Source organism: Osmerus eperlanus, chromosome 1 (assembly GCF_963692335.1).
Source record: "Osmerus eperlanus chromosome 1, fOsmEpe2.1, whole genome shotgun sequence".
NCBI lineage: Eukaryota > Metazoa > Chordata > Actinopteri > Osmeriformes > Osmeridae > Osmerus > Osmerus eperlanus.
The window spans coordinates 1,953,393-1,965,397 of NC_085018.1; the positions used below are offsets into that span (position 1 = coordinate 1,953,393).

Consider the following 12,005-nt stretch of genomic DNA (forward strand, 5'->3'; position numbering starts at 1 on the left):
GTTGCTAGCTTTGTTAACATTGCATGGCACTAATCACCCCCATAGGCGTAGCAACGGTCGCTAGCTTTGTTAACATTGCATGGCACTAATCACCCCCATAGGCGTAGCAACGGTCGCTAGCTTTGTTAACATTGCATGGCACTAATCACCCCCCATAGCGACGGTTGCTAGCTTTGTTAACATTGCATGGCACTAATCACCCCCCATAGCGACGGTTGCTAGCTTTGTTAACATTGCATGGCACTAATCACCCCCATAGGCGTAGCAACGGTCGCTAGCTTTGTTAACATTACCTGGCACCCATAGACCAGAGCCAAAAAAGGTGGAGCCTTTTTCGAAACCGACCATTTTACAGATAGATTTTTTAATTGTGAGATTTGCATAGGAAAGAGGTGTTAATGGACTTTGAGGTTCACTATATGTACATTTTAACCACTGAACTGTCGTTATTCAACTTTGACAAGGTAAACTCGGTTTTGTAGCCAATGACCCTTTAACCCTCGTGCTGCCTTCGGGTCACATGACCCAAAGGTTCACAACGAACCATCGTTGTGTTTACCCAATTTCACCCAATACAAAAACAAATACAAATAATTTTCTTTTAACCATTGCAATGTGGGGGGTCTGAGACAGCCCGACAGTTAAAAGAAAATGCTTCACTTTGTTTTTGTATGAGGTAAATTTGTCGCAATACGACAGTGGGTCACAATGACTGATGGGTCAGAATGACCCGAAGATAACACAAGGGTTAACTCCTCTGCAAGCGGCAACTCTCGCCGGTCGTTTTAACATCTTTGTTTCTTTCTATAGCCTACCATGATTATCAAAATTGTGACCTAGCATTAGGCTGATTCATGCAAGATCCCAGATATAACATATTTTTCTATAACTTTATTTTTAAATGACAAAGGACAGATTTCTGATCCCAGAACCCACAGACAACACGCAGGCTATACCTGGTTTCCCCCACAAATAACATGTTGTATTAGTTGTCTTTCGGATATTTTCCGTCCAAAAATACCGTGCTTATACGACCATGACTACTTCCTGCATCCATGCCTTTTTTTATGCATGCATGCATGCCTTTCTGCTTCCTCCAAGATACGATGACCCTCGTGTGTACATTCTGTCCTATTCGCTGTACCAGAGCCTATATTAGACATTCTTTGGCTGTACAGTTTAAATCCACAATGGATTGCATTGCGCTGATAATGGCGTAGAAAACCAGAACGTCTCGATTAAGCGTCTCGCGTATCTAAACAAACGTCGTGATACCGTCTACATAATAATATCTCCTGTGAATTCTGAGCATATTCTATTGGAAAATCGCATGCAGTTTGACTACAGCTTTTGTTGTTGACTTGCTAAGTAGGTAGGCTAGTATATCCTATATTATTTATTGCATTCCTTGTTTTGGCGTTTCAAGTATCGCTTGTACCTTGTCCGTTTTGGTTTAGCTCTATTAGCATATTACACTGTTGTCGCAGTGTAGCCTACTACCTATAGGATTTAGCTAATAGCTAATAGCCTAATACTCTAACGGTGATATTGAAAGATATCAGAGAGCTATAGTCACGTGTAATATATCTAGCGAACTAAAGCTAAAATGTCTGTTAACCCTCGAAAAAGAAAGCAACTGACAGACGATGAGATTAAACAAATATTTTTGGATTCTGATAATGAGGGTGATTTTAAGAATGAATCAAGCTGCAGTGAAAGTGATGACGATGGTCTGCCCGACAATCTTGCAGCCATTGTAAAAACTGAGCCTGAGGATGCCTGTGATGTTCCTGATGATGATGGAGGCAGAGAGCCTGTAGCGTCAGGTGGAGTTGAACAGGTGAGCTCCAGAAGCTGGAGACCTGCCAGAAATTTCACCCCCCCTGGACCAGAAGTTGTGTTTGAGAAGCAACATTGCGGGGTGCAAATCCACCCTGAATCTCAAACTGAGGCACAGTGCTTCAAAATGCTTCTAACTGAGGATCTGGTTCAGCATATTGTGAAGGCAACAAATAATTATGCCTTGCAGCTGAAAAAGAACATGGCTCCAGGAGTGAAGGGGAAACTGGCAAAGTGGCAGCCAACCACTGTCGATGAAATGTACTCTTTCCTGGTGGTAATTCTATTAATGGGCATTGTGAAGAAGTCAACCCTGAGAGACTACTGGAGCACTGACCCAATGGTCATGACCCCATTCTTTATGTCTCTGTTCTCCCAGGACCGCTTCCTAGTTCTCCTCCGTTGCCTACATTTTGTAGATGAAGAAATAGAAAATGTCAGCGACCCCCTGTATAAAATCAGGGATGTACAGAGTGGTCTCATCTCTGCCTTTAATAGAGTGTTTGTGCCATACAGAGATCTGTGCATTGATGAATCCCTGATGCTGTGGAAGGGAAGGTTGGCTTTCAAACAATATATACCAAGAAAAAAGCACAGGATCGGGGTGAAGTTTTTTTTGCTGTGTGATGTGCTCACTGGTTATGTTCAGGACCTGATTATCTATACGGGTTTGACCAGTGATGTCAAGTATCATGAAGGGCTTGGGATTGCTGGGTCTGTGGTCATGACCTTACTGACTCCACACCTGGGAAAGGGCCATTGCCTATATGTGGACAATTGGTACACCAATCCGACACTTTTCCAGCACCTTCTTTCTCTTGGCACGGGGGCATGTGGGACCGTGCGGGCAAACAGGAAGGGGATGCCAGCCTTCACTAGCAAGATGAGCAAAGGAGATGTGGAGTTCAAAGAAAATGGGAATCAGCTGGCAGTCAAGTGGCATGACAAGAGGGAAGTACACCTTCTTTCCACCATCCACAAATCCACAATGTCACCCACAAAAAAGAGGGATTATACCACAGGGGAGAAGAGGATTAAGCCAACCTGTGTTGTGGACTATAATAAAAAGATGGGAGCTGTAGACAAGTCTGACATGCTCAATAGTTTTGTGGAGTGTATCAGAAAAACCACCAAGTGGTATAAGAAGATATTTTTCCATCTGATCGACACCGCTGTCCTCAATAGCTACATTGTCCATCGCAAACTGTCAGGTGAGAGAATTAATGTACATTAATAACATCGAATGAACATTTATAACAATAGTATTCACAATATTAACTTTCTCCAAGTAATCTGCCAACGCAAACTGTCATGAATATTTTTTCCAGCTTGTTCGTTTGGCCAACCAATGTTATCATGACACGCACGCTTTTTATTTCGAGTCTTCGGGTCTAATTTACGGAGCCCCAGACATGACTTCCGAAAAAAAAAAAAGAATTTGTGCCCACGAAATGCTAATTTGTGCTATTTTGGGGATAACAACGTAGTTTAACTATATTGCGGGCAGTTCTGCTATACCTGTGTGGGGCACATACCCAGAGCAAGCTAAAGGTGCAGTCATGGACAGAGATGATTTGATTGTATTGTATTTTAGGCTGGTGAATGACCGTGGTAAAGTTGGTTTGAAGTTGGATATTCAACAGATATTCGGACGCCCAGTATTGTGTTATTTTAACCGGTGTTAGCACCGCTACGACCGTCCGCTTAGCCAATGCTTTTGGCTGCCTAAACAAAGCGTATGTTTAGGGACCATCAACAAATTACACGTTTCAAAAGTCAATAGCTTCTCAACAACATGAACTAAGAGCGTCAAAATAATGTTAAACTGTTGAAGATGTATGCATTCATGCTGCACAGCCTTTATTTTTTTTTATTTTCACCTCAAGTTATTAAAAATGAATTCTTAATTCAAAATAAACCTTCAAACTTCAATAGCCTTTTGGTCATGTGACCTATAATCCTCAAATTCATTTCAGAGTGTTCACTGACTATGCATATATAATATATATATATATATATATTTAAAAATACATATTCCCCGAGGAGCATGCTCCGGACCCCCCGAGGGGGTTCGGATCCTTGTCACCTTTTTCATCCCTGATGAGTTTGCACCCCTGGTACATATTAACATATAACAAGATACAGCAAAATAATTATATTGTGAAGGCAACAAATAAACAAGCCTTGGAGGTGCAGAACATCTCGGTGCCGGGTGTGAAACTGTACAATAATACACAACATAAAAGTCACAGTTAGGGATGCTCCAATCTGATCGGCGCCGATCCATATCGGCCGATATTCCCATTATCGGTTTTGATCGGCGTTCTCAAAACGGCCAATCAAACATGGCCGATCAGATGACATAAAATCTGTGAGAACTACTATCAGAAATGTTTCAATAAAACGTTAGATAGGCATTTCAGGCCGCCAATGGTAAGAAATGATTCTTTAATCTTTAGATGCGTGAGTTCTAAATATTTCCAACGCTTCCACCAGAGTTTGTTTTCCAAAACGGAAGCTAGCTAGCTTTAGTTAGCTTCAGTTACCTAGCATAATACTCGTAGCAATGCTACTATCTGCTAGTGTTACTTGTTAGCCTCTAATTGTACATTTTGAAGCCATACTATAGCGTTTGTCATAGTTTTTGCCTATCTGAAAATAGTCGGTTGGAATTTTCAGAATCACACGTGCGACGTTACTCTGTGAGACCCTCATTCGAACGAAAACAGTCACGGACAGCCACTGCTTTTTGGAAGGCCAATAAAGACCTATTTCCTGCTCTCGCACAATCAGAACGAGTCTTCCTCTCCGCACCTTGTACAAGTGTAGATAGCGAGCGACTTTTCAGCACAGCAGGACATATTTTAGATGAGAAGAGGAACAGGTTGACTCCTAAAAATGCTGATATGCTTATATTTATCAAGGCAAATCTTCCAGTGATGCTGCTTAATCAGAAGTAAGGTTTGAAAACTCTAGTATGCCCCCTCTCCGAGTGAGTGCGTGCGTGAAGTGAGTGAAGTGAGAGAGTGAGTAAAGGATGTGAGAGTGAGTGAGACACTACAGATAGATATACATGTTGTTTTTTTGTTTAATTGCTGACTTCCTGTGCACCTTTTATCTTTATTCTGTCTGTTATCTCCTCCTAAATGCAGACAAATTGATTTGAAACTGACTGACTTGAAACATATTGGATATTTGGCTATTGCCTGTTTATGTTACAGTTAAGTTTGTATTATTTTTCCACAGGAAAGTTACTGTATAAGCTCCAAGTTCTCTTGAGAGCCTCTAGAGAGTGGAATGTTGCACATGTGATTCTATTGTTGTGATTTTTATTTAAAGATTTATATTTGTATTATTATTTTAATATTTATTATTATTTACACATTTTATAGTAAGCGAGAGAGCTTCTACACTGGAATGTTGCACGTTCCCTGCAATAGAACGGATGGTTGTCAATTCATGATACTCTCTCGTCTCGTAATTTAAATACTTAAAATACAAAACCAATGTTGTTAAGAATATTTAATTTCATAAATAATGCTACACAATGAATAGAATGCTTCAATCGACACCGTGATCGGTGATCGGTATTATCGGATCGGCAGATACTGATTTCAGTGATCGGTGATCGGCACCAAAAAACCTGATCGGAGCATCTCTAGTCACAGTGTTGTACAGCCACACTTCTCATTGACCTGCTTCACTCACTCTATCTACTCGTTGATCCATAGGGAAGGTGATCCCTTACAGGGACTTCAGGATTCAACTGATGAAAGAGCTGCTGATGGATCACCACGTAGCTCGTTGTCGTTCTGTTGGAGGCCGGCCTAGTATTGACACTCCCCTTCGACTTAAAGCCAGGCACTTCCCATCCGAGATCCCTCAAACAGCTAACCAGGGCAGGAAGACGAGACGCCAGTGCAAAGTCTGCCAGACAAGCACACGCCGAAAACAGCGAAGGCATGTTACAAAGTACCAGTGTGAGCCGTGCAAGACAGCCCTGTGTGCTTTTCCATGTTTCGAAGAGTACCATACTTTGAAACATTTTTAAGCAATCTGTTGTTTAAAGATCCTGTAAAGTGGAATTAAAAACGAGTTTCAAGTTCACCACACCACAGAATGTGTTATTAACTACCCATCCAAATTCGAATGAAAAAAAAACATCGACAAGTATGTTAAATTAGGCTTTGAAATCGTAAGAAAATCATCAGTCTTCTCTGTTCGAGACTGGAGGGGCATGTCGCCTGAAGGAGCTGAAGCTCGGCCCCCTCACTGGAAGGCGCCGCCTCTCTCAAGTAAGCTACCTACGACCCAGATAATGGGTTGTAGGTAGCTTACTTATAATAGAGCCGAACAAAACAGTATAGAATTAGAATGTATTTGTTCAATGAGTGAAACATACAGATGCATATAAATGAAATATTCCCCTGAGCTGTAACACAGGAGTAAACATTTACAGCAGAGACAGCAGACAGTGAGCTCTCCAACTACTTCTAGCACATTAGCTACCATTTCACCAAAATACCATAATTCTACACCAAGTAGCCTAATATCAAGTTAGCGGTTTGCACTAATTATAGCAGAGATACCTCTCGAAAAGTTATCTAGTATAATTATAACAAACACACAGAACAGAGTGATGAACTGCTGGCGGCGGTGGATGGTCCAGGTGCGACCGGAGGATGAACGGCCGGGGGGGCGATGCTCGGTACGGCTCCGCAAGAGAAGCCGTGTGTTGGTGAACCCCGTCTGTCTCTGGTCCATGTTAAAACTGTCCGCCGTGAAATGGTCAGTGGCGCAGAGGCGGCTGTTGGAGTTTATCCGAAGCTTTCCATGAGCGTGGCTCTTCACAAAATCTATCCACCTATTTTTCCTTTCATTATCAACAGGTAACTTAAATGGTGTTGCAGCGCAGCTGGAGTTCTTGCATCCAGGGAAGATGCAGTTGCGGGTCGTGGGAGACATCCTGAAGCTAGCTAGCTAGCTGACGTAAACTACAATAACAGTACAGCAGGAGGAGCCATTCAGTGATCCAGTGATCTGACGTAGATGGGGCGAAATGACGTAGATAGGGCATTTTTTGGCTCCGTCCATTAAAACCTGATCTGTAAACGGAAGAGAAACTGTTCTTCGGTTTAACTCTACATTTCAGTGCAACAAAGTTTTAGCTTTGCACATGCTTTCAGGAACTCATTTCACACGTATATAATGTACTTTGAAGCAAAACATGGAATTTACTTTACAGGATCTTTAAGATACCAATAGAACGGATAATGTCATCCATCTGTGTTATGGACACTTGTTTCTATATCTGTATTTGTAGTCTGTCCATATAGTCCATATTGTTGTGTGTGTTGTAGTTTTGTCTCCCTCTTGTTTCTCCCTCCCTCTCATTCATACTTTAGGTGTCCCTTTGTAATTGGTTGATCAGCTCCATTCTTCATCATCAGTGCAACTGTCCCCATCCATTCGGATATTCATCTGTCTCCGATTTAAACTTCACCTGTTTTCCGTTTGTCAGTCAACATCTTACCTGTTACTCTTTTTTTGTTACCACTAAAGTCGGCTGTCCTGTGTGTACTTGAAACACAAATCAAATACAAATAGAGAAAACATGTCATTGACAAAACACAACCACTCAAAATTGATTTCACTTGTTTCAAATGATGTGACACAACCAATATAAGCCAGTTCGGAGAGCAAACAGGTTGTTGAAGGTGGAAAAATATTGCTTGTGATGTCGACGAAGTGCTCTGGCCTGACCCAGCCCAAAGACAAGAAGAAGCACATGGGGTCACATGTTTACTCCTCTGATTTTTGTCCCTTTTAGTATTGTATACTGCATTGGAGGCTGTATACTGTACAATGAACAAATTGTATGGCCCTGAACATTGTGCTTTCCATTTGTTACAGTAACAGTACTGACTGCTCAATAGATTTTGACTGGTTGCAAGTTCATATCAACAAAGAACAAGAGTGAGTCGTGAGATGCAGGGTACAGTACTGTATATGGGTACAAGGAGGAGAAATAACAAAATAAATTGCAAAGAGCAAAGCAGAGTAGTAATTTCTGATCAATTTTGAGCTACTATGATAGAACATGTTTTCGTTCATCAAAAGACAATGATGGATAAATATGAAATTTGTTTTGAGATTAAAAAATGTACTTCCCCCTGAGAACTACATGTTTTGAACAATGTGTTTTCTATTTTTTGGTGTATTGTTTACTGACTGCCTGATAGTGTATATTATTTTGATCACTTTGTTTATGATTTGAGAGCAGTGTTTGATTTTAAACACAGGTAAATATGTTTTGAGGCGAAAGTTTGATTTTGAGCACAGGTAAAACAGTTTTGAGGCGAAAGTTTCATTTTTCAAGAGGATTCAGAGGTTTTGTAAATAGTGCTTGAAGAGGTTTTGTGTTTACAGTTTTGAGAAAATGGGTGACTGTTTCAAGAAATGTGTTTTAGCAATTATGAGAAACTGTAACACACCAGGTTAGGAACGAGTGCCACCACATGTATTTAGATTTGTTTGGTTGGGAGGTTGGGGTTTCTTTTCTCTTTGGCGCCATTCGTAGTTCCCTGGAGTATTGTTGCCAATAATCCTATGCTTTAACTTTTTAAATTAGGTGTTTGTTATGAGTCCCTACACCTAGACAGAGACAAGCTCAATCTGGGGTCTTAAATTTTTTTGATTGGATAAAGATTTTTGTTGTAGGTGTGAAGCAGACGAGCATGACGGCTGTCTACAGTTATCCAAATAATATAATCCCATTTCAATTGTATACGTAGACTATTCCTTGAACATGTAACAATAGCATTCATTAAAAACAAATTATTACTTTAAGACTGTCTACCTGACTTTTGTTTTCGTTTTTCCACCACAAATGTGCTTAAACAAAAAGGGCTTATACTACACAGACTCAATGCGGGTAATCAGTATAATTTCTTACAGACATTTGTTGAAATAAAGCATGAGCGACAAAACTGGAAGAAAAAAACCTGAATGTCGGTTTCACCATGTAATTGGACCCACATTTATTAATAGGAACCAGAAAATGATCCTGACAGATATATTCCCCTCACTTACAAACATAGGAAACAGATCTGGTGTAGTTTAATTATCTGTGTATCTGAACCATAATAAATCTTAATGGTGATGGTTGTTTTCTGGGTTTGAGGGAGGGCAACAGGCGCTGTCTGTTTATTGAATGTGGGTGAGATGGAGGAAATTAGAGTTAGAGGTAGTCCAGCAGAGGGAGGGGAGTGTAAGGTTGAACTAGTGGAATAAACCATTTATTGTTATCTTTACCTGTTGGAAGTCCCATCTGGGCAATAACAGAAAGACCTTCCACCTGGATTTCAGGTCTTTCTGGGAAGTTTTCTGAAAGATAGCAGATGGGTGAGTGAATCAATGTTTATCCTTGCCTAATTTCCATTTTCTTTATTCTATTTCTCTGGGTCAAGTCATTGTAAGTGCTGAAATGTGGCAGGCATGGACTGATGGTGAGGCAGGTGGATATTTGAAAGTTTAAGAGAACAAACTTTGAATAAAGATCAAGATAGCGGCAAACTCCAACTATGTTTGTGAGGGAGGGAAGAGAGACCCCGACTATCTTCTTGGCTGTCCTGACTATCCTCTGCAGAATTGCGGTTCGAAGCGGTGCAGTTCCCAAACCAGGCCGTGATGCAGCTCCTCGGGATGCTCTCTATAGTCCCTCTATGCAATGTGGTGAAGATGTGGGATGGGAGATGGGCTTTTAGCCACTGCTGGTACACCAAGGAATTAGGTGCTCAACGGTTTAGTTGATGTTCAGCAGGGATGGGTTGCTTTGTGCCTTGTACCTTACTTGCTCTGCACACCTGAGAGATGGCAATGTAGTACTATACATGGACAATTTGTACAGCAGTGCAACCCTCTTTCAACATTTTCTGTCTCTTGGAACGGGGCCTGTGTGGGCCAACATTCACATTCACCTGTAAAATTAGAAAGGGAGATGTTCAATATATAGAAAACGGTCAACAGCAGGCAGTCAAGTGGTATGACAAGAGGTGTGTTCATAACCCTATGAAACATTACAGTCATACATTACTGTCTTGTCATTTCAATAGGTTGTTATATTGAATAAGCATAACGTCTGGTTTATTCTACATGTCATCCATCAAGTAGCCCTAGCCTAGATTTTCCAAACGAATTACACTTGCCTCATTTTTGCAATAATTCAACTGTGGCCTGACAATAAATGAGGAATAATAAATGTTCCATCAACACGGAAATGAATGGCAGTAGATGGTAGCAAGAGATCACAAAACAGCCATCAATTTAGAATGGATGTCTGCATTATTGTGTTTGCTCTAATTAGACTAAACATAGCAAGTTACTACGAGCTAGCTAGCAAAGACATCAGATTGTGGAAATCAACAACAGGTCATGCTTTCATCTCAATATCATGCCACAGGTATGTGTATAACTTCTGTGTATAAATAATCTACTTACCAGAAAGGTTTTCCCAGAAAAGTAGAAGCCAACCAAAAAGGTTTGAAGGTATCCAAGCTGCATGCGCTTGCTTGATCGCCTTTCGTCAAGGGGTCTGGGAGTCATTCTCCAGTCTCGCCTATGGCTTACATGGTTGACAATCAGCAGTTGTTGCTAATTTACTAGGCTATGTTACGTTGTTTGTGTGGTCGGATTATAATGAGTACAAAATAATGCAGGTGCATCCAGTCAGACTAATGTGCTATGATTGTAATGCATTGTTTAATTTTTGTTTTGCTGGTTTCCAGTAACTTATTTTGAGAACACGGGCTGGTTGCCAACTCCGTAGGTTTACGAGATGGAAGAGAGAACACAACGATGTATAGCAATCAAGTTAGACTGACTGGGTGTATCTGAATTATGTTGTATTCGTTATAATCCCACCACACAAACAACGTCACATAGCCTAGGAAATTAGCAACAGCTAACTTGTTGATTGACACTTTACTACACTACGAGCTAGCTAGTTTGGCAAAAACATCACCTTGTGAAATACAACAGTTGCTTTCATCTCAGTATTGTGCAAAATATATGGGTGGTATAATTAGAATTATACAAGTACTTCTGGCATCAGAATCATAGCCAAAACTTTGAAGGTCTCGCCAATCCCCTGAAGCGGAAGAAATACGTAACGAGAAGGTCGGATAAACAAAATAACCAATGTAGTCGTCACTAATACGGGGTGCAAACTAGGTCACTTTCAAATGCGAATCAAGAAATGGTGAAATTGTATAGAAATTCGATTTTAATGCGTCATAATCAATTTCTGGAACGTTGAGACTCACGCGCAAAAAGAACCCACTCTGGGGGGACAGTCGAGAAATTTAGAACATACTCCTCAAAGGGTTAATTGTGTTATCTGTCAAACTTGCCCATCAAAGTCAGTGGGTGGGGCTAGCGCGAATCTAGTCTGATCCATTGCGTTGGTCTGAAGTAGTGTAGTGATGGGCATTCCGGCTCTTTTTCGTGAGCCGGCTCGTATGGCTCAGCTCACTAAAATGAGCCGTCTCTTTTGGCTCCCGAACGGCTCTTTAAAAAATACATGTTTTAACTAGAGAGGGTACAATTTCTGGGGAAATTGTAGGGTGTGCTTGCTTGCGTCGGTTGCACAGGGGTCTGTATATTTTACATAAAAATGCATAGGGCCTACTCATTATTTATAAAGATTACATAGATTTAAAAGTATTTTTTTTTTGCTGCTCATTTACAACTGAAAATACGAGTGAAGTGTAGAATGAAATAGATCTTCTCATTTCCCCTGCAAAAGACATCCTCATCGTTGAATCAAAACGAATAAATTTGGCAGACCGGTGTAAAAATTGACCTAATCTCTATGACGTAAACGTCCTTTTAAGTTTTTCCCTTCTCGTGATATTTTAAGGCATTTAGCCTACTCATATTGCATTCATTCATTAATAAAGAACCGCCTTTGAAGATTATTCTACGACGTCAAACAGTACCATCTGCTAACTGAAAATATGACCCCAAAAACGTAAATAAGCTTGACATTTAGTTAGTGGAAAATCGCTCATTCATAAAAAGCTCACTGGTAGCGATCATTGTCAGTAACAACGCAAAATGCGATATATCCCTGTGTGGAGAAGCTGCCCCAGTAAATTCTACTACTA

At 40.7% G+C, this 12,005-nt stretch overlaps 1 protein-coding gene and 1 long non-coding RNA gene across 3 annotated transcripts; one reads left to right on the plus strand and one right to left on the minus strand.

Annotated features, from left to right (window-relative positions):
* Window positions 1-1,100: 1,100 nt before the first annotated feature.
* On the plus strand, window positions 1,101-6,093 carry LOC134039290 (piggyBac transposable element-derived protein 4-like). Its single transcript, XM_062485104.1, has 2 exons — window positions 1,101-3,050; window positions 5,571-6,093. The coding sequence occupies exons 1-2, from the start codon at window positions 1,607-1,609 to the stop codon at window positions 5,888-5,890; spliced, it is 1,764 nt and encodes a 587-aa protein (XP_062341088.1). The 5' UTR covers window positions 1,101-1,606; the 3' UTR covers window positions 5,891-6,093.
* Window positions 6,094-8,907: 2,814 nt separating this feature from the next.
* LOC134011548 (uncharacterized) lies at window positions 8,908-10,989 on the minus strand. 2 transcript variants are annotated; one of them, XR_009928492.1, is made up of 3 exons: window positions 10,940-10,989; window positions 10,339-10,456; window positions 8,908-9,818 (listed from the first exon to the last, which is right to left on the minus strand). It is a non-coding gene; the product is annotated as an uncharacterized LOC134011548 (long non-coding RNA). The 2 variants fall into 2 exon arrangements; XR_009928491.1 differs by having other exon boundaries at window positions 10,862-10,964.
* Between the last annotated feature and the right edge of the window lie 1,016 nt (window positions 10,990-12,005).

Excerpts from the sequence above, each read along its gene's own strand:
- LOC134039290 (XM_062485104.1), top strand. The coding sequence starts at position 1,607 with ATGTCTGTTAACCCTCGAAAAAGAAAGCAACTGACAGACGATGAGATT. Across the intron at positions 3,051-5,570 it reads TGTCCATCGCAAACTGTCAG|GGAAGGTGATCCCTTACAGG; the intron begins GTGAGAGAATTA and ends GTTGATCCATAG.